General features: G+C 43.7%; 1 protein-coding gene across 1 annotated transcript in view; it reads right to left on the minus strand.

Annotated features, from left to right (window-relative positions):
* The window catches only part of SEC63 (SEC63 homolog, protein translocation regulator), a 259775-nt gene that overhangs the window by 88246 nt on the left and 148410 nt on the right, over nucleotides 1–23119 (minus strand). The window contains exon 13 of the mRNA XM_053710605.1: nucleotides 9899–10046. Coding sequence (XP_053566580.1) covers nucleotides 9899–10046 — 148 coding nt within the window. The remainder of the gene's footprint in view (nucleotides 1–9898; nucleotides 10047–23119) is intronic.

Consider the following 23119-nt stretch of genomic DNA (forward strand, 5'->3'; position numbering starts at 1 on the left):
GGAAGCTTGGCGTTCTGGCGAGACGTCATGAGATCCAGTTCTGGTTTGCCCCAACGATGGACCAGTTGAGCAAACACCTCCGGATGGAGTTCCCACTCCCCCGGATGAAAAGTCTGACGACATAGAAAATCCGCCTCCCAGTTCTCTACGCCTGGGATGTGGATCGCTGACAGGTGGCAAGAGTGAGACTCTGCCCAGCGAATTATCTTTGAGACTTCTAACATCGCTAGGGAACTCCTGGTTCCCCCTTGGTTGATGTAAGCCACAGTCGTGATGTTGTCCGACTGAAATCTGATGAACCTCAGTGTTGCTAACTGAGGCCAAGCTAGAAAAGCATTGAATATTGCTCTTAACTCCAGAATATTTATTGGGAGGAGATTCTCCTCCTGAGTCCACAATCCCTGAGCCTTCAGGGAGTTCCAGACTGCGCCCCAACCTAGAAGGCTGGCATCTGTTGTTACAATCGTCCAATCTGGCCTGCGAAAGGTCATACCCTTGGACAGATGGACCCGAGAAAGCCAGCAGAGAAGAGAATCTCTGGTCTCTTGATCCAGATTTAGTAGAGGGGACACATCTGAGTAATCCCCATTCCACTGACTTAGCATGCATAATTGCAGAAGTCTGAGATGCAGGCGTGCAAATGGCACTATGTCCATTGCCGCTACCATTAAGTCGTTTACTTCCATGCACTGAGCCACTGACGGGCGTGGAATGGAATGAAGGACACGGCAAGCATTTAGAAGTTTTGATAACCTGGACTCGGTCAGGTAAATTTTCATCTCTACAGCATCTATAAGAGTCCCTAGGAAGGAGACTCTTGTGAGTGGTGATAGAGAACTCTTTTCCACGTTCACTTTCCACCCATGCGACCTCAGAAATGCCAGAACCATCTCTGTATGAGACTTGGCAATTTGAAAGCTTGACGCCTGTATCAGGATGTCGTCTAGATACGGAGCCATCGCTATGCCTCACGGTCTTAGAACCGCCAGAAGTGAGCCCAGAACCTTTGTAAAAATTCTCGGGGCAGTGGCCAACCAGAAGGGAAGAGCTACAAATTGGTAATGCCTGTCTAGAAAGGCAAACCTTAGGAACCGATGATGATCTTTGTGAATCGGTATGTGAAGGTAGGCATCCTTTAAGTCCACTGTGGTCATGTACTGACCCTCTTGGATCATGAGTAGGATGGTCCGAATAGTTTCCATTTTGAATGATGGAAATCTGAGGAATTTGTTTAAGATCTTTAGATCCAAGATTGGTCTGAAGGTTCCCTCTTTCTTGGGAACCACAAAGATTTGAAAAAAATCACTGTCCTTGTTCCGTCCACGGAACTGGATGGATCACTCCCATTACTAGGAGGTCTTGCACACAGCTTAGGAATGCCTCTTTCTTTATCTGGTTTGATGATAACCTTGAAAGATGAAATCTCCCTTGTGGAGGAGAAGCTTTGAAGTCCAGAAGATATCCCTGAAATATGATCTCCAACGCCCAGGGATCCTGAACATCTCTTGCCCACGCCTGGGCGAAGAGAGAAAGTCTGCCCCCCACTAGATCCGTTTCCGGATAGGGGGCCGTTCCTTCATGCTGTCTTGGGGGCAGCAGCAGGCTTCCAGACCTGCTTGCCCTTGTTCCAGGACTGGTTAGGTTTCCAGGCCTGTCTGAAATGAGCAACAGTTCCCTCTTGTTTTGAAGCGGAGGAAGTTGATGCTGCTCCTGCCTTGAAATTTCAAAAGGCATGAAAATTAGACTGTTTGGCCTTTGATTTGGCCCTGTCCTGAGGAAGGGTATGACCCTTGCCTCCAGTAATGTCAGCAATAATTTCCTTCAAGCCAGGCCCGAATAAGGTCTGCCCCTTGAAAGGAATGTTGAGTAATTTAGACTTTGAAGTCACGTCAGCTAACCAGGATTTAAGCCATAGTGCCCTACGTGCCTGGATGGCAAATCTGGAATTCTTAGCCGTTAGTTTAGTCAAATGAACAATGGCATCAGAAACAAATGATTTAGCTAGCTTAATCGTTCTAAGCTTGTCAATAATTTCATTCAATGGAGCTGTCTGGATGGCCTCTTCCAGGGCCTCAAACCAGAATGCCGCTGCAGCAGTGACAGGCGCAATGCATGCAAGGGGCTATAAAATAAAACCTTGTTGAATAAACATTTTCTTAAGGTAACCCTCCAATTTTTTATCCATTGGATCTGAAAAAGCACAACTGTCCTCAACCGGGATAGTGGTACGCTTTGCTAAAGTAGAAACTGCTCCCTCCACCTTAGGGACCGTCTGCCATAAGTCCCGTGTAGTGGCGTCTATTGAAAACATTTTTCTAAATATAGGTGGTGGGGAAAAGGGCACACCGGGTCTATCCCACTCCTTGCTAATAATTTCTGTAAGCCTTTTAAGTATAGGTAAAACGTCAGTACACACCGGCACCGCATAGTATCTATCCAACCTACACAATTTCTCTGGAATTGCAACTGTGTTACAGTCATTCAGAGCAGCTAATACCTCCCCAAGCAATACACGGAGGTTCTCAAGCGTAAATTTAAAATTAGAAATCTCTGAATCAGGTTTCCCCGAGTCAGAGATGTCACCCACAAACTGAAGCTCTCCGTCCTCATGTTCTGCATACTGTGACGCAGTATCAGACATGGCTCTAACAGCATTTGCGCGCTCTGTATCTCTCCTAACCCCAGAGCTATCGAGCTTGCCTCTTAATTCAGGCAATCTAGATAATACCTCTGACAGGGTATTATTCATGATTGCAGCCATGTCCTGCAAGGTAATCGCTATGGGCGTCCCTGATGTAATTGGCGCCATATTAGCGTGCGTCCCCTGAGCAGGAGGCAAAGGGTCTGACACGTGGGGAGAGTTCGTCGCATAACTTCCCCCTCGACAGAACCCTCTGGTGATAAATTCTTTTATAGATAAAGACTGATCTTTACTGTTTAAGGTGAAATCAATACATTTAGTACACATTTTCTCCTATGGGGCTCCACCATGGCTTTCAAACATAATGAACAAGTAGGTTCCTCTGTGTCAGACATGTTTAAACAGACTAGCAATGAGACTAGCAAGCTTGGAAAACACTTTAAAACAAGTTTACAAGCAATATAAAAAACACGTTACTGCGCCTTTAAGAAACACAAATTTTCCCAAATTTTGAAATAACAGTGAAAAAATGCAGTTACACTAACGACATTTTTACAGTGTATGTAATAAGTTAGCAGAGTATTGCACCCACTTGCATATGGATGATTAACCCCTTAATACCAAAAACGGAATAACAAACGACAAAAACGTTTTTTAAACAGTCACAACAACTGCCACAGCTCTACTGTGGCTTTTTACCTCCCTCAATACGACTTTTGAAGCCTTTTGAGCCCTCCAGAGAAGTCCTGGATCATGCAGGAAGAAGCTGGATGTCTGTGTCTGTAATTTTTGCTGTGCAAAAAAATGCCAAAATAGGCCCCTCCCACTCATATTACAACAGTGGGAAGCCTCAGGGAACTGTTACTAGGCAAAATTCAAGCCAGCCATGTGGAAAAAACTAGGGCCCAATAAGTTTTATCACCAAACATATGTAAAAAACGATTAAACATGCCAGCAAACGTTTTATATTACACTTTTATAAGAGTATGTATCTCTATTAATAAGCCTGATACCAGTCGCTATCACTGCATTTAAGGCTTTACTTACATTACTTCAGTATCAGCAGCATTTTCTAGCAAATTCCATCCCTAGAAAAATATTTTAACTGCACATACCTTATTGCAGGAAAACCTGCACGCTATTCCCCCTCTGAAGTTACCTCACTCCTCAGAATATGTGAGAACAGCAAAGGATCTAAGTTACTTCTGCTAAGATCATAGAAAACGCAGGCAGATTCTTCTTCTAAATACTGCCTGAGATAAACAGTACACTCTGGTACCATTTAAAAATAACAAACTTTTGATTGAAGAAATAAACTAAGTATAAAACACCACAGTCCTCTTACGACCTCCATCTTAGTTGAGAGTTGCAAGAGAATGACTGGATATGGCAGTGAGGGGAGGAGCTATATAGCAGCTCTGCTGTGGGTGATCCTCTTGCAACTTCCTGTTGGGAAGGAGAATATCCCACAAGTAATGGATGATCCGTGGACTGGATACACTTAACAAGAGAAAAGAAAACATTTTAAAAGTTGCATAAAAACCCAAACATTTTCTTTCATAAATTCAGACAGACAATACAATTTAAAACAACTTTCCAATTTACTTCTATTATCAAATTTACTTTGTTCTCGTATTGCTTAGTGAAAAGCATACCTAAGTAGGCTCATGTGCAGCAATGCTTCTTGTCATTGGTTCAACCAATTCGTTAAGCTAGTTCCCAGTAGTGCATTACTGCTGCTTCAACAAAGGATACCCAGAGCATGAAACAAATTTGATAACATAAGTAAAATTGGAAAGTTGTTTAGCATTGTATTCTCTAGCTGAATCATTAAAAAACAAAAAACTGGGTTTCGTGTCATTTTAAACTTGCTCTTCATTGCTCATCTCCCTGCATGAAAACATGGTGCAAGCAGATCATTGCTCAGTAATGCTAGACCCAGGTGTACACAAAGAAATGCTCAACTGATTAAGAATACAATAAAAAAAGAATACAAATAATAAAAGGGATGCTGCACCTCAAAATTTGATTTTGTATTTGAAGTAGCTGGTTTTGTTAATTGAAACCATCACCCATTTGCCATCATATTTCCATTCATATGGGCGGAGCCTTTAGGGAGAGCATAGCTGCTCTCCCCTCTGTGCTAGTGCACTGGGTTATGTTTTCAAGAGCAAAACCTGAATGAGAAATTTTAAGCATATTTAAAACCGCTGGTATAACAAGCCGTTGGGAACACATTCAAGGGACAAATGTACAATAGTGTCCTTTTAAGAAATGTATTACTCGTCTTTAAGATACTGAGAAAATCCCTCTTCTATACCCCCACAGCGCTCACTCACAAAAAAACTGAAATTATGCTTACCTGATAATGTTATTTTCTTCAGATGGAAAGAGTCCACAGCTGCATTCATTACTTTTGGGAAATAAGAACCTGGCCACCAGGAGGAGGCAAAGACACCCAGCCAAAGGCTTAAATACTCCTCCCACTCCCCTCATCCCCCAGTCATTTTGCAGTTGAACAAGGAACAGTAGAAGAAATATCAGGGTGAAAAGGTGCCAGAAGAATAAAAATACAGACGCCCCACATAAAAAAAAAATACGGGTGGGGAGCTGTGGACTCTTTCCATCTGAAGAAAATAAAATTATCAGATAAGCATAATTTCAGTTTTTCTTCATAAATGGAAAGAGTCCACAGCTGCATTCATTACTTTTAGGAAAACAATACCAAGACGGGAGGGTACAAGAGGCGGCCCATTCTGAAGGCACCAGGCCTGAAAACCACTACCTAAAAAAAAAACTGCTTCGTCCGAAGCCAAGAAACATTGAAAAGAAAAGGCCCCAAGGACACTGACCCGCAGGTAGCCCGGAAGCCTAGCTAGAGACCGCAAAATCAGACTCAATTGAGACAACAGTCCTCCAGGAGAAACCGTCACCCAGCAGGCGGTCCTCAACCACACACCCCTCACTAGCGAAGGGGACACCAGCCCAAAAACTCCTAAAGGGATAGGGTAAGGAAGAACCAAAAGGGAAACCGAAAGGTCGCCACAAATTCCAAAAAAAGGAAGAACTCCCAGAACGAGCTCAGCTCACAAAGACCCAAATGGGTCCTGACAGACAAGGGGAGGCAACGCCCAGACCAGACAAAAACCACAAGGTTTAGGACCAGGCATTAAAACAGAAAAATTCTCTCAACATCGTGCAAAAGCACCTAAAAAGACAACTGAAGACGGAGTCCTCAAAACGTCAGAGCTTAGAATACAGAAGTATTCAACACATAATACGTGTAGTAGACCCAAACGAGGTAAATACCGGAGTCAAGAACACAGTCATCAGGATGACACAAAGAAAATACTTGCTGAAAAGCAAAAAGCGGCCAATCAAGATATCAGATTGCAAAAAACTCCAAAACAGAGAGCATGCTCCAGGCAATCTAAGCCGCCAGACCGACACATAGGTCTCAAAAAAAGGGAGAAGAAGCACAGAACCTCAACGAGGCCCACTGCACCCCCGAAAAGAAACAAACCTCAAAACCCACTCACAGCCGGGCTAGCCCAAGCGTCGGCAGGTCTGAAACAGGGGAACAAAAGAACCCCAACAACAGCTCACAAAAGAGCGGAAGAATGGCCTCAACCATTCCAACAGAGTACGGGTGTCGACCTGGAAATCCATAGAGACAATCGCCAAGGCCGACATAGTCTCAACACAGAGCCAACAAGACTTCAAATAGAACAGATCAACAAAGGTTAAATCCTCTGTTCCACCTCCTGAATCCAGGAGAAGCCCTAAGACAAGGATCACACCTCCGTAAGGAGGAGAACAAGTCACCTTAGGAAAAAAGGGCCATTAATACAGAGCACCTGCCCACAAGACAAGGCCACAGGCTGAACAAGAGATCAATCTCCAACTCAGATGAACTTGGAAGCAATCCCCTCAGAAATTAGCCAGCTAGCACACAGACAAGGTGCATTAGCTGCAGCAGATACCCTGCAGAACGGCAAAGCATTTGGGTTACTTCAGCAAACTGTCAAAGGGAACCGTTCAATAGGCGTAAGGCAAGCCCAATGAGCATCGGCACTCAGAAAGCCTGGCTAACCGAGACCAGGTCAACTAGCCAGACCAAAGGTCATAGCCCAGGTTCCCTGGGAATGGAGAACCCTGAACCTGCCCTAAATCCTGAAAGTCCATTAACAACCCGCAACGGGCACCACAGAGGAAAAACGCTGACCGAAAGCCTCAGCAACCGGAAGAACCAGGGTGATGACAGGTCCGAGCCCCCAATTGTTTAAGAACAAACAATATCCCAGAAACTCAAACACCCCGTCTGATATAAAAAAAACAGACCCACAGGGAGACATCAATGCAATATCCAGAATAACCCAGATAACGAGAACACCTTGCAAGTCCCGACCCAAGGAAGAGACCACCCCCTGCCAAAGTCCAACACTTTAAAGGAGCTAAGGCATCTCGAACCAAGACACTAGATCCCATAGGCGTTCGAACCGCCACAAGACGTCCAAAGCAAGGGGATACCTCAAGGACAGAGTCCCTCGAGCAAGGCTAGTCTCCACATCACCTCCAATACGAGTCAGAGGATCACATGAACAAAAGGGTGAGGACCATCCCCAACTCCGGGGAAGAACCCTAAGCAGAGCCCAAAGGAGACGCCAATGTCCTTAAAAAGCAACAACCATCTCCTGAAAGGAAAACCAGGTCTTCAAAAAGGACCATGGAAGGAACAAGTCAAAAAGGACAAGTTCCCAGAGCCTCTGAAAGGCCAAACTGCCCAAAAAAGCAGTAAGAAGGCGCTAAGCCCCCAATCCTCCCACGTGAGGAAGAACACTCTAGGTTCCGAGAGCATCGGAAGAAAAGAGTGACACAGCGGAACTCCACTGACCCAGTCACTAGCTTGAAGGCGAAATAAGGACTGAAACATCCTTCTGCCTCACGGACTCAAAAGTCCTCTTTAGAATGTTTAGCTGAAACTTGTAAAATACAAACAAGAAAACACAAATAATAAAGTGAGCACTCGGCGCCTCAACCGGCCCAGTCAGGCAGAACAGGCGCCACGTGTCAGAACAAGCCACGAGACGGAAGAACTGAACCCAAGCAGGACCAGCCTGCAGACAGGGTCATAACTATCGAGCTGTCTAAATCCTCCCCCAGAGGGGAAGAGAATAACAGACAAACATAGGAATACCGTGTCCAGTAACAAACTTCTGCAGAAGTCCCGAAGGAAAACATATAATCAAAAATAAAAGATATCCTAACCGGATAAAAGAAAATGTAAGGCAACCCGTAGGTTAACGCCCAAGAAGAAACAGGCCTACCTGCAGGACCAGCCAAACGGAACCCTGATCTTCCAACAAAACTGGGAAGGATCTCAATAAACCGACAATCAGGAGATTACGTCATCCCCTCATGTCTAATGAGGTGAGCCATTCGAAGAAGAATATTGCGTATTTCCGTATCCGTTAAGGATAGGGTCCTCTAATAACTCAAAAACATGTCCGAGTTTAAAGGCAAAGGTGCACTATTCTGTAACGAAAGGCACAACACTCAGACAGCTACACCCGCAGGGAACTGTATAGGCCCACCCAAGGTCGGGAGACCCGGCACAATCACAAATAAACGTCTGAACTTTGCAGACGCATAATCGCCAAAAATATGTGAAAGCAAAAGCGTGCTGCAACCTCCGGGGGGGAACAACGCCCTGCAAGGAGGGATAAACAATCTGGGTTAGCCGCATGTGTAGTAGTAGGGAACGGTAGGGAAATCGCCTCTCAGAGGACAGAACCCCCGGAGGCGGATGGCTCAGCAGACCATTGAGTCCCCGGGCCCGAGGAACAAGGCGCTCTAATACAGCATATCGAACATAACTGATTGACCTGTGTCAACGGGGCCAATTCGCATTCTTCACAAGTCGAAGAATCTGAATCTAAAATTTGAACAGTCTCAGCATCAGAATCCTCCATAACTGGATAGAGAAGATAATAATATGGACTATAAGAAAAAAAAAATCTTAACGACACCCTCAATGGCTGGGGCACTCACCACCCCCTAAGAACCAGACGCTAACAGACCAGAATCTTTCAGTCGCCATATGGTCATGAATGCGGAAATGGAGAATCAGATCATAAACCCGCCCAGTCACAAGGTGAACCGTACAGTCTAAAAAAAGCGTGCCCAACCATAAGATTGCGTCACTTCCAAAGGCCTTTATGTTCTTAAGCCAAGAGCCCAATTAACACTACACATAAGCAAATTGTATCACATAAACATGATTAAAAACCCCCCTGTTCAATAATTCCCCTCAGGAGATATTAACCCTCGATTCCAAGATACCAAGGGAGCCTCACTGAGGACCTATATTTATACTTAAGTCCCGCAAGATAGCACCTTACAGGAAACAAATAAGTTACAGTACATTCTGAAGAAGTAAAATGAAACGATCTTACCGGAATCTATGCCGTGGAACAGGAACATAGATTTGAGAGAAGAAAGCAGGCAGTGAAGCTTAGTTAGACAACACTGATTGCTTGTGGAGCTGTTAATGCAAAACCATCCCGACTCATATTAAGACTCTCCCTGCATCTCAGGACTCTAACTTTCATTCAGGCCCTCACTGAGAGACTGATAGGATTACTTAAAACTCCCGTCCCATGTCCAAAAGTACTACCATCCATAAGAGACAAAACAAACTTCTGACACTTCTCTACCAACCTCCTGGGACGAAAGGCAAAGAATGACTGGGAGGTGAGGGGAGTGGGAGGAGTATTTAAGCCTTTGGCTGGGATGTCTTTGCCTCCTCCTGGTGGCAGGTTCTTTTTTCCCAAAAAGTAATTAATGCATCTGTTGACTCTTTCCATTTATGAAGAAAATCTTTTGTAATTTCACTGAAAGAAAAAAAGGTGAAAAAAAAATATTCAAGGCACAGGGCCATATTAGAGGAAGCCTTTTGAACCTTGATGTAGACATTTTTTGCATACTTTGGCCTTTTACCTCATCTATTCCTCATTACATTATTTAGAATGTTGTAGGGTTGTGTTTAGCAAAACATGAGTGAGGGAGGAAGCAATTGTCCTAAAAATGTATTTATCAGAAGTAGAAGTTCTAGAAAGACTTGCCACCTGAATACATTCCGTCTAGGAACAGTAACTTTGTAGCAGCAATGTTGGTTTGTGAATATCTGCTTAAAGACCAGTATAAGGGAGGTAAAGGGAAATGTGTTACAAAAGAGCAATAAGGTTCTCAGCCTACCTTGGGGCTTTATCTCCACGATGATATGTGGAAAACTGCCAAGAACAGCATGCAACTCTTCATAATTATTATCCTCAAGGAAGCTGAACAAAAGGCGACGGTCGGACTCCTTCATACTGACCAGGTCCCTAATTGACTTAATTTTAAACTATTTTTTGGGGGGAAATAAATGTAAAAAAAAAATATGATTTGTATAAGCTTCTACACATGTTAAAAGATAAAAATAAATAAATCAGGGTGTTATTTTCCATTATAAACATACAATGTCTGTTAATGGGACATTAAACACTTTGGGATGGTAATATAAAATGATAAATTGTATACATAAAAAACTCTGCAATATACTTTAATTATTTTGTTCCCTTTTCCTGAAATTGTGAGCTTTTCAGTTCCTGAGAGCACTGTTATATTCCACACAGCCATTGACTCCACACTCTAGTGACCTATTTATTACTGTCCCTTATTGGCCACAGCAGATAAGGTAACCCAAGTTACAACATAGCAGCTCTCATTGTTTTATAGACACTAAAACTATACACTTATGTTGTCAATATTTAAACCGCTAATGAAGCTTTAAAAAAACATAATAATTTATGCTTACCTGATGAATGTATTTCTCTTGTAGTGTGTTCAGTCCACGGGTCATCCATTACTTATGGGATATATTCTCCTTCCCAACAGGAAGTTGCAAGAGGATCACCCAAGCAGAGCTGCTATATAGCTCCTCCCCTCACATGTCATATCCAGTCATTCGACCGAAACAAGACGAGAAAGGAGAAACTATAGGGTGCAGTGGTGACTGGAGAGAAAGGAGAAACTATAGGGTGCAGTGGTGACTGGAGTTATAATTTAAAATTTAGAACCTGCTTCAAAAAGACAGGGCGGGCCGTGGACTGAACACACTACAAGAGAAATAAATTTATCAGGTAAGCATAAATTATGTTTTCTCTTGTTAAGTGTGTTCAGTCCACGGGCCATCCATTACTTATGGGATACCAATACCAAAGCTAAAGTACCCGGATGAAGGGAGGGACAAGGCAGGAACATTAAACAGAAGGAACCACTGCCTGTAGAAACTTTCTCCCAAAAACATCCTCCGAAGAAGCAAAAGTGTCAAATTTGGAAAATTTGGAAAAAGTATGAAGTGAAGACCAAGTTGCAGCCTTGCAAATCTGTTCAACAGAGGCCTCATTTTTAAAGGCCCAAGTGGAAGCCACAGCTCTAGTGGAATGAGCTGTAATTCTTTCAGGAGGCTGCTGTCCAGCAGTCTCATAGGCTAAACGTATTATGCTACGAAGCCAAAAAGAGAGAGGTAGCCGAAGCCTTTTGACCTCTCCTCTGTCCATAGTAAACGACAAACAGGGAAGAAGTTTGTCGAAAATCTTTAGTTGCCTGTAAGTAGAACTTCAGGGCACGGACCACGTCTAGATTATGCAAAAGACGTTCCTTCTTTGAAGGATTAGGACACAATGATGGAACAACAATCTCTTGATTGATATTCCTGTTAGAAACAACCTTAGGCAAAAACCCAGGTTTAGTACGCAGGACTACCTTGTCTGAATGAAAGATCAGATAAGGAGAATCACAATGTAAGGCAGATAACTCCGAGACTCTTCGAGCCGAGGAAATAGCCATCAAAAACAGAACTTTCCAAGATAAAAGCTTAATATCAATGGAATGAAGGGGTTCAAACGGAACACCCTGAAGAACTTTAAGAACCAAGTTTAAGCTCCACGGAGGAGCAACAGCCTTAAACAAAGGCTTAATCCTAGCCAAAGCCTGACAAAAAGCCTGGACGTCTGGATTCCCTGCCAGACGCTTGTGTAAAAGAATAGACAGAGCAGAAATCTGTCCCTTTAGTGAACTAGCGGATAAGCCCTTTTCTAAACCCTCTTGTAGAAAAGCCAATATCCTAGGAATCCTAACCTTACTCCATGAGTAACTCTTGGATTCACACCAATATAAATATTTACACCATATCTTATGGTAAATTTTTCTGGTAACAGGTTTCCGAGCCTGTATCAATGCATCAATAACCGAATCCGAAAACCCACGCTTTGATAGAATCAAGCGTTCAATCTCCAAGCAGTCAGCCTCAGAGAAATTAGGTTTGGATGGTTGAAAGGACCCTGAATTAGAAGGTCCTGCCTCAGAGGTAGAGACCATGGTGGACAGGACGACATGTCCACTAGGTCTGCATACCAGGTCCTGCGTGGCCACGCAGGCGCTATCAGAATCACCGATGCTCTCTCCTGTTTGATCCTGGCAATCAGTCGAGGTAGCAACGGAAAAGGTGGAAACACATAAGCTATGTTGAAAACCCAAGGGGCTGCAAGTGCATCTACCAGCACCGCTCCTGGGTCCCTGGACCTGGATCCGTAACGAGGAAGCTTGGCGTTCTGGCGAGATGCCATAAGATCCAGATCCGGTTTGCCCCAACGACGAATCAGTTGAGCAAATACCTCCGGGTGTAGTTCCCACTCCCCTGGATGAAAAGTCTGGCGACTTAGAAAATCCGCTTCCCAGTTCTCCACAAATGGGATGTAGATCGCTGACAGGTGGCAAGAGTGTGACTCTGACCAGCGAATTATCTTCGAGACTTCCAACATCGCTAGGGAACTCCTGGTTCCCCCTTGATGATTGATGTAAGCCAGTCGTGATGTTGTCCGACTGAAACCTGATGAACCTCAGTGCTGCTAACTGAGGCCAAGCTAGAAGAGCATTGAATATTGCTCTTAATTCTAGAATGTTGATTGGTAGGAGTTTCTCCTCCTGAGTCCACGATCCCTGAGCCTTCAGGGAGTTCCAGACTGCTCCCCAGCCTAGAAGGCTGGCATCTGTTGTTACAATCGTCCAATCTGGTCTGCGAAAGGTCATTCCTTTGGACAGATGAACCCGTGACAACCATCAGAGAAGAGAATCTCTGGTCTCCTGGTTCAGATTTAGCAAAGGGGACAGATCTGAGTAATCCCCGTTCCACTGACTTAGCATGCATAGTTGCAGCGGTCTGAGATGCAGGCGCGCAAATGGCACTGTCCATTGCCGCGACCATCAAGCCGATTACTTCCATACACTGAGCTACTGATGGGCTTGGAATGGAGTGAAGGGCACGGCAAGCATTGAGAATCTTTGATAACCTGGACTCCGTCAGGTAAATCTTCATCTCTACAGAATCTATAAGAGTCCCGAGAAAATGAACCCTTGTGAGCGGTAACAGAAAACTCTTTTCCACGTTCACTTTCCACCCATGCGACCTCAGAAATGCTAGAACTATCTCTGTATGAGACTTTGCATTTTGAAAACTTGACGCTTGAATCAGAATGTCGTCTAGGTACGGAGCCACCGCTATGCCTCGTGGTCTTAGTACCGCCAGAAGTGAGCCCAGAACCTTTGTAAAAATTCTCTGGGCCGTAGCTAACCCGAAGGGAAGAGCTACAAACTGGTAATGCCTGTCTAGAAAGGCAAATCTTAGGTACCGATAATGATCTTTGTGAATCGGTATGTGAAGGTAGGCATCCTTTAAGTCCACTGTGGTCATATATTGACCCTCTTGGATCATGGGCAGGATGGTCCGAATGGTTTCCATCTTGAACGATGGAACCCTTAGGAATTTGTTTAAGATTTTTAAGTCTAAGATTGGTCTGAAGGTTCCCTCTTTTTTGGGAACCACAAATATATTTGAGTAAAACCCTTGTCCTCGTTCCATTCGCGGAACTGGGTGGATCACTCCCATCACTAAGAGGTCTTGTACACATTGTAGAAATGCCTCTTTCTTTACTAGGTTTGTTGATAACCTTGACAGATGAAACCTCCCTTGTGGAGGAGAAGTTTTGAAATCCAGAAGGTATCCCTGAGATATAATCTCCAACGTCCAGGGATCCTGTACATCTCTTGCCCAGGCCTGTGCGAAGAGAGAAAGTCTGCCCCCCACTAGATCCGTCTCCGGAGAGGGGGCCCTGTCTTCATGCTGTCTTAGGGGCGGAAGTAGGCTTTCTGGCCTGCTTGCCCTTGTTCCATGACTGGTTGCCTTTCCAACCCTGTCTGTAACGAGCAGTAGTTCCTTCCTGTTTTGGAGCGGAGGAAGTTGATGCTGCTCCTGCCTTGAAGTTACGAAAGGCACGAAAATTAGACTGTTTGGCCTTTGATTTGGCCCTGTCCTGAGGAAGGGTGTGGCCCTTACCTCCCGTAATGTCGGCAATAATTTACTTCAAGCCGGGCCCGAATAAGGTCTGCCCATTGAAAGGAATGTTAAGTAGTTTAGACTTAGAAGTTACATCTGCTGACCAGGATTTAAGCCATAGCGCCCTGCGCGCCTGTATGGCGAATCCGGAATTTTTAGCCGTAAGTTTGGTTAAATGCACTACGGCATCCGAAACAAACGCATTAGACAGTTTAAGCGTTCTAACTTTGCTCAAAGTCTCATCCAATGGTGCTGTGCGAATCGCCTCTTCCAAATACTCAAACCAGAATGCCGCTGCAGCAATGACAGGCGCAATGCATGCAAGAGGCTGCAATATAAAACCTTGTTGAACAAACATTTTCTTAAAGTAACCCTCTAATTTTTTATCCATTGGATCTGAGAAAGCACAGCTATCCTCCACCGGGATAGTGGTACGCTTGGCTAAAGTAGAAACTGCTCCCTCCACCTTAGGGACCGTCTGCCATAAGTCTTGTGTGGTGGCGTCTATAGGGAACATTTTTCTAAATATCGGAGGAGGGGAAAAGGGCACACCGGGTCTATCCCACTCCTTACTAATAATTTCTGTAAGCCTCTTTGGTATAGGAAAAAAGTCAGTACACACCGGTACCGCATAGTATCTATCCAACCTACATAATTTCTCTGGGATTGCCACCGTGTCGCAATCATTCAGAGCCGCTAACACCTCCCCTAGTAACACGCGGAGGTTCTCAAGCTTAAATTTAAAATTTGAAATTTCTGAATCCGGTCTCCCCGGATCAGAACCGTCACCGACAGAATGAAGCTCACCGTCCTCATGTTCTGCAAATTGTGACGCAGTATCAGACATGGCTCTCGTATCATCAGCGCGCTCTGTCCTTAACCCAGAGCTATCGCGCTTGCCTCTTAATTCGGGCATATTGTATAATACTTCTTTCATAACATTAGCCATATCATGTAAAGTGATTTGTAAGGGCCTTGATGTACTTGGCGCCTCAATCTTACGCACCTCCCGAGCGGGAGACGCAGGTACTGACACGTGAGGAGAGTTTGACGGCATAACTTCCCCCTCGTTGTCTGGTGATAAGTTCATTATCGGTACAGATTGACTTTTATTCAAAGTACTATCAATACAATTGGTACACATATTTCTATTGGGCTCCACATCGGCTTTTGAACATAATGAACAAGCAGATTCCTCTGTATCAGACATGTTTAAACAGACTAGCAATGAAGCTAGCAAGCTTGGAAATCACTTTCAATAAGTTTACAAGCAATAAAAAAAAAACGCTGCAGCGCTTTTAAAAACACAGTTGAATAAAAAAGAAAACTAATTCAGTTATAGTCAACAATTCTTAACGAGAAATGTATTAATTAGCAGAGGATTGCACCCATTAGCAAAAGGATGATTAACCCCTCAATACCCAAAAACGGATATCAAATTAAGATTTAACGCTTTTATCACAGTCAAACACACTGTCACAGATCTGCTGTGACTGATTACCTCCCTCAAAAATGAATTTTGAAGACCCTTGAGCTCTCTAGAGACGTCCTGGATCAAGGAGGCAGAAACAGGAAGACTGTGCTAGAATTTTAACTGCGCAACAAGGCGCTAAAACAAGGTCCCTCCCACTCATATTACAACAGTGGGAGACCTGATATAACGGTTTCTATGCAGAAAATACGTTAGCCATGTGGAAAAAAATCATGCCCAAAAAGATTTATCACCACAGTACCTCACAAAACGAATAACATGCCAGTAAACGTTTTAAAAATAACATTTTGAATGTCATGCAAAGTTTTCACTAAGCCTGCTACCAGTCGCTTCCACTGCAGATAAGGCTTAAACATTATTTCAGTATTAACAGTATTTTCTCAGTCAAATTCTAGTCCCTAGAAAATAACTCAACTGTGCATACATTTATCAGCCTGATACCAGTCGCTACTACTGCATTTAAGGCTGTACTTACATCATATGGGTAACAGCAGTATTTTCTTAGTCAATTCCATTCCCAGAAAATAATGTACTGCACATACCTCATTTGAGGGGGACCCCGCATGCTATTCCCCTCTTTCTGAAGTTACCCTACTCCTCAGAATGTCGAGAACAGCCAGCGGATCTTAGTTACGTCTGCTAAGATCATAGAAAAACGCAGGCAGATTCTTCTCCAAATACTGCCTGAGATACAAAAAAACAGAATTTATGTTTACCTGATAAATTACTTTCTCCAACGGTGTGTCCGGTCCACGGCGTCATCCTTACTTGTGGGATATTCTCTTCCCCAACAGGAAATGGCAAAGAGCCCAGCAAAGCTGGTCACATGATCCCTCCTAGGCTCCGCCTTCCCCAGTCATTCGACCGATGTAAAGGAGGAATATTTGCATAGGAGAAATCATATGATACCGTGGTGACTGTAGTTAAAGAAAATAAATTATCAGACCTGATTAAAAAACCAGGGCGGGCCGTGGACCGGACACACCGTTGGAGAAATTAATTTATCAGTTAAACATAAATTCTGTTTTCTCCAACATAGGTGTGTCCGGTCCACGGCGTCATCCTTACTTGTGGGAACCAATACCAAAGCTTTAGGACACGGATGAAGGGAGGGAGCAAATCAGGTCACCTAGATGGAAGGCACCACGGCTTGCAAAACCTTTCTCCCAAAAATAGCCTCAGAAGAAGCAAAAGTATCAAATTTGTAAAAGTTAGTAAAAGTGTGCAGTGAAGACCAAGTCGCTGCCTTACATATCTGATCAACAGAAGCCTCGTTCTTGAAGGCCCATGTGGAAGCCACAGCCCTAGTGGAATGAGCTGTGATTCTTTCAGGAGGCTGCCGTCCGGCAGTCTCGTAAGCCAATCTGATGATGCTTTTAATCCAAAAAGAGAGAGAGGTAGAAGTTGCTTTTTGACCTCTCCTTTTACCAGAATAAACAACAAACAAGGAAGATGTTTGTCTAAAATCCTTTGTAGCATCTAAATAGAATTTTAGAGCACGAACTACATCCAAATTGTGCAACAAACGTTCCTTCTTTGAAAGTGGATTCGGACACAAAGAAGGCACGACTATCTCCTGGTTAATGTTTTTGTTAGAAACAACTTTCGGAAGAAAACCAGGTTTAGTACGCAGAACCACCTTATCTGCATGGAACACCAGATAAGGAGGAGAACACTGCAGAGCAGATAATTCTGAAACTCTTCTAGCAGAAGAAATTGCAACCAAAAACAAAACTTTCCAAGATAATAACTTAATATCAACGGAATGTAAGGGTTCAAACGGAACCCCCTGAAGAACTGAAAGAACTAAATTGAGACTCCAAGGAGGAGTCAAAGGTTTGTAAACAGGCTTGATTCTAACCAGAGCCTGAACAAAGGCTTGAACATCTGGCACAGCTGCCAGCTTTTTGTGAAGTAACACAGACAAGGCAGAAATCTGTCCTTTCAAAGAACTTGCAGATAATCCTTTCTCCAAACCTTCTTGAAGAAAGGATAGAATCTTAGGAATTTTTATCTTGTCCCAAGGGAATCCTTTAGATTCACACCAACAGATATATTTTTTCCATATTTTGTGGTAGATTTTTCTAGTTACAGGCTTTCTGGCCTGAACAAGAGTATCAATGACAGAATCTGAGAACCCTCGCTTTGATAGGATCAAGCGTTCAATCTCCAAGCAGTCAGTTGGAGTGAGACCAGATTCGGATGTTCGAACGGACCTTGAACAAGAAGGTCTCGTCTCAAAGGTAGCTTCCATGGTGGAGCCGATGACATATTCACCAGGTCTGCATACCAAGTCCTGCGTGGCCACGCAGGAGCTATCAAGATCACCGATGCCCTCTCCTGATTGATCCTGGCTACCAGCCTGGGGATGAGAGGAAACGGCGGGAATACATAAGCTAGTTTGAAGGTCCAAGGTGCTACTAGTGCATCTACTAGAGTCGCCTTGGGATCCCTGGATCTGGACCCGTAGCAAGGAACCTTGAAGTTCTGACGAGAGGCCATCAGATCCATGTCTGGAAAGCCCCACAATTGAGTGATTTGGGCAAAGATTTCCGGATGGAGTTCCCACTCCCCCGGATGAAATGTCTGACGACTCAGAAAATCCGCTTCCCAGTTTTCCACTCCTGGAATGTGGATTGCAGACAAGTGGCAGGAGTGAGTCTCCGCCCATTGAATGATTTTGGTCACTTCTTCCATCTCCAGGGAACTCCTTGTTCCCCCCTGATGGTTGATGTACGCAACAGTCGTCATGTTGTCTGATTGAAACCGTATGAACTTGGTCTTTGCTAGCTGAGGCCAAGCCTTGAGAGCATTGAATATCGCTCTCAGTTCCAGAATATTTATCGGGAGAATAGATTCTTCCCGAGACCAAAGACCCTGCGCTTTCAGGGGTCCCCAGACCGCGCCCCAGCCCACCAGACTGGCGTCGGTCGTGACAATGACCCACTCTGGTCTGCGGAAGCTCATCCCCTGTGACAGGTTGTCCAGGGACAGCCACCAACTGAGTGAATCTCTGGTCCTCTGATCTACTTGTATCGTCGGAGACAAGTCTGTATAGTCCCCATTCCACTGACTGAGCATGCACAGTTGTAATGGTCTTAGATGAATTCGCGCAAAAGGAACTATGTCCATTGCCGCTACCATCAAACCTATTACTTCCATGCACTGCGCTATGGAAGGAAGAGGAACAGAATGAAGTATTTGACAAGAGTTTAGAAGTTTTGATTTTCTGGCCTCTGTCAGAAAAATCCTCATTTCTAAGGAGTCTATTATTGTTCCCAAGAAGGGAACCCTTGTTGACGGAGATAGAGAACTTTTTTCTACGTTCACTTTCCACCCGTGAGATCTGAGAAAGGCCAGGACAATGTCCGTGTGAGCCTTTGCTTGTGGAAGGGACGACGCTTGAATCAGTATGTCGTCCAAGTAAGGTACTACTGCAATGCCCCTTGGTCTTAGCACCGCTAGAAGGGACCCTAGTACCTTTGTGAAAATTCTTGGAGCAGTGGCTAATCCGAACGGGAGTGCCACAAACTGGTAATGCTTGTCCAGAAATGCGAACCTTAGGAACCGATGATGTTCCTTGTGGATAGGAATATGTAGATACGCATCCTTTAAATCCACCGTGGTCATGAATTGGCCTTCCTGGATGGAAGGAAGAATTGTTCGAATGGTTTCCATTTTGAAAGATGGAACCTTGAGAAACTTGTTTAGGATCTTGAGATCTAAGATTGGTCTGAATGTTCCCTCTTTTTTGGGAACAACGAACAGATTGGAGTAGAACCCCATCCCTAGTTCTCCTAATGGAACAGGATGAATCACTCCCATTTTTAACAGGTCTTCTACACAATGTAAGAATGCCTGTCTTTTTATGTGGTCTGAAGACAATTGAGACCTGTGGAACCTCCCCCTTGGGGGAAGCCCCTTGAATTCCAGAAGATAACCTTGGGAGACTATTTCTAGCGCCCAAGGATCCAGAACATCTCTTGCCCAAGCCTGAGCGAAGAGAGAGAGTCTGCCCCCCACCAGATCCGGTCCCGGATCGGGGGCCAACATCTCATGCTGTCTTGGTAGCAGTGGCAGGTTTCTTGGCCTGCTTACCTTTGTTCCAGCCTTGCATTGGCCTCCAGGCTGGCTTGGCTTGAGAAGTATTACCCTCTTGCTTAGAGGACGTAGCACTTGTGGCTGGTCCGTTTCTGCGAAAGGGACGAAAATTAGGTTTATTTTTGGCCTTGAAAGACCTATCCTGAGGAAGGGCGTGGCCCTTGCCCCCAGTGATATCGGAAATAATCTCTTTCAAGTCAGGGCCAAACAGCGTTTTCCCCTTGAAAGGAATGTTAAGCAATTTGTTCTTGGAAGACGCATCCGCTGACCAAGATTTTAGCCAAAGCGCTCTGCGCGCCACAATAGCAAAACCAGAATTTTTCGCCGCTAACCTAGCCAATTGCAAAGTGGCGTCTAGGGTGAAAGAATTAGCCAATTTGAGAGCATGAATTCTGTCCATAATCTCCTCATAAGAAGAAGAATTATTATTGAGCGCCTTTTCTAGTTCATCGAACCAGAAACACGCTGCTGTAGTGACAGGAACAATGCATGAAATTGGTTGTAGAAGGTAACCTTGCTGAACAAACATCTTTTTAAGCAAACCCTCTAATTTTTTATCCATAGGATCTTTGAAAGCACAACTATCTTCTATGGGTATAGTGGTGCGTTTGTTTAGAGTAGAAACCGCCCCCTCGACCTTGGGGACTGTCTGCCATAAGTCCTTTCTGGGGTCGACCATAGGAAACAATTTCTTAAATATGGGGGGAGGGACGAAAGGTATACCGGGCCTTTCCCATTCTTTATTTACAATGTCCGCCACCCGTTTGGGTATAGGAAAAGCTTCGGGGGGGCCCCGGGACCTCTAGGAACTTGTCCATTTTACATAATTTCTCTGGAATGACCAAATTCTCACAATCATCCAGAGTGGATAACACCTCCTTAAGCAGAGCGCGGAGATGTTCCAATTTAAATTTAAATGTAATCACATCAGGTTCAGCTTGTTGAGAAATTTTCCCTGAATCAGAAATTTCTCCCTCAGACAAAACCTCCCTGGCCCCCTCAGACTGGTGTAGGGGCACTTCAGAACCAATATCATCAGCGTCCTCATGCTCTTCAGTATTTTCTAAAACAGAGCAGTCGCGCTTTCGCTGATAAGTGGGCATTTTGGCTAAAATGTTTTTGATATAATTATCCATTACAGCCGTTAATTGTTGCATAGTAAGGAGTATTGGCGCACTAGATGTACTAGGGGCCTCCTGTGTGGGCAAGACTGGTGTAGACGAAGGAGGGGATGATGCAGTACCATGCTTACTCCCCTCATTTGAGGAATCATCTTGGGCATCATTTTCTCTAAATTTTGTGTCACATAAATCACATCTATTTAAATGAGAAGGAACCTTGGCTTCCCCACATACAGAACACAGTCTATCTGGTAGTTCAGACATGTTAAACAGGCATAAACTTGATAACAAAGTACAAAAAACGTTTTAAAATAAAACCGTTACTGTCACTTTAAATTTTAAACTGAACACACTTTATTACTGCATATGTGAAAAAGTATGAAGGAATTGTTCAAAATTCACCAAAATTTCACCACAGTGTCTTAAAGCCTTAAAAGTATTGCACACCAAATTTGGAAGCTTTAACCCTTAAAATAACGGAACCGGAGCCGTTTTCATATTTAACCCCTTTACAGTCCTCTGCTTTGCTGAGACCCAACCAAGCCCAAAGGGGAATACGATACCAAATGACGCCTTCAGAAAGTCTTTTCTATGTATCAGAGCTCCTCACACATGCGTCTGCATGTCATGCTTCCCAAAAACAAGTGCGCAATAGAGGCGCGAAAATGAGACTCTGCCTATGATTAGGGAAAGCCCCTAGAGAATAAGGTGTCCAATACAGTGCCTGCCGGTTATTTTACATAGTTCCCAAGATTAAAATAATTCCTCAAGGCTATGGAGTATAAAATATGCTTATATATAAATCGTTTTAGCCCAGAAAATGTCTACAGTCTTAAAAGCCCTTGTGAAGCCCTTTTTTCTCTTTATGTAATAAAAATGGCTTACCGGATCCCATAGGGAAAATGACAGCTTCCAGCATTACATCGTCTTGTTAGAAATGTGTCATACCTCAAGCAGCAAAAGTCTGCTCCCTGTTTCCCCCAACTGAAGTTAATTCCTCTCAACAGTCCTGTGTGGAAACAGCCATCGATTTTAGTAACGGTTGCTAAAATCATTTTCCTCTTACAAACAGAAATCTTCATCTCTTTTCTGTTTCAGAGTAAATAGTACATACCAGCACTATTTTAAAATAACAAACTCTTGATTGAATAATAAAAACTACAGTTAAACACCAAAAAACTCTAAGCCATCTCCGTGGAGATGTTGCCTGTACAACGGCAAAGAGAATGACTGGGGAAGGCGGAGCCTAGGAGGGATCATGTGACCAGCTTTGCTGGGCTCTTTGCCATTTCCTGTTGGGGAAGAGAATATCCCACAAGTAAGGATGACGCCGTGGACCGGACACACCTATGTTGGAGAAACGGCACACTCCGGTGTCATTTTAAAATAACAAACTTTTGATTGAAGAATAATTAAGTAAAAACTCCAGCTCCTCTCGCGAATTCCTTCTTTGTTGAGGGTTGCAAGAGAATGACTGGATATGACATGTGAGGGGAGGAGCTATATAGCAGCTCTGCTTGGGTGATCCTCTTGCAACTTCCTGTTGGGAAGGAGAATATATCCCATAAGTAATGGATGACCCGTGGACTGAACACACTTAACAAGAGAAATACATCTACATGTTATTCTCAGACTAATCTTTTCTTTGAATGCATCATTCTTTCTAGCATTTATTTAGTGGTTAATATCCCTTTAATGATACATCTGCACATTATAAAATTATCATTGGTGTAAGAGTTAACATTAAAAATGTTTTTCCTAGATCTACTTATTACATTATAAGAGCTAATTTATTTGTGTGGTTTTTTTTTGGGGGGGGGGGGAGGTTAAGTATGAAATCTTTTAATCTACCAATTTAGTAAACATTCACAGATGAATTACGTAAAGGGACAGTAAACTCCAAAATTGTTAATGTTTAAAAAGATGGATAATCCCTTTACTACCCATTCCCTAGTTTTGCACAGCCAACAAGGTTTTATTAATACACTTTTAACCTCTGTGATTACCTCTTACAGCCCCCTGATCACACAGCTATTTATTTATTTATCATCTATTGACTGTCAGCCACAACTACAAATTGTGTGATCACAATGTTATCTATATGGCCCACATGAACTGGCAGTCTCCTGTAGTGAAAATCGAATTAAAAAAAGCATGTTATAAGAGGCCGTCTGTAGTGGCTTAGAAACACACAGAAATGTAGAGGTTTAAATGTTATAAAGTATAATAATATAACAATGTTGGCTGTGCAAAGCTGGGGAATGGGTAGTAAAGGCATTATCTATATTTTTAATCAATAACCATTTTGGGTTGACTGTCCCTTTAAT

Source organism: Bombina bombina, chromosome 4 (assembly GCF_027579735.1).
Source record: "Bombina bombina isolate aBomBom1 chromosome 4, aBomBom1.pri, whole genome shotgun sequence".
In the NCBI taxonomy this organism is placed as follows: Eukaryota; Metazoa; Chordata; class Amphibia; order Anura; family Bombinatoridae; genus Bombina; species Bombina bombina.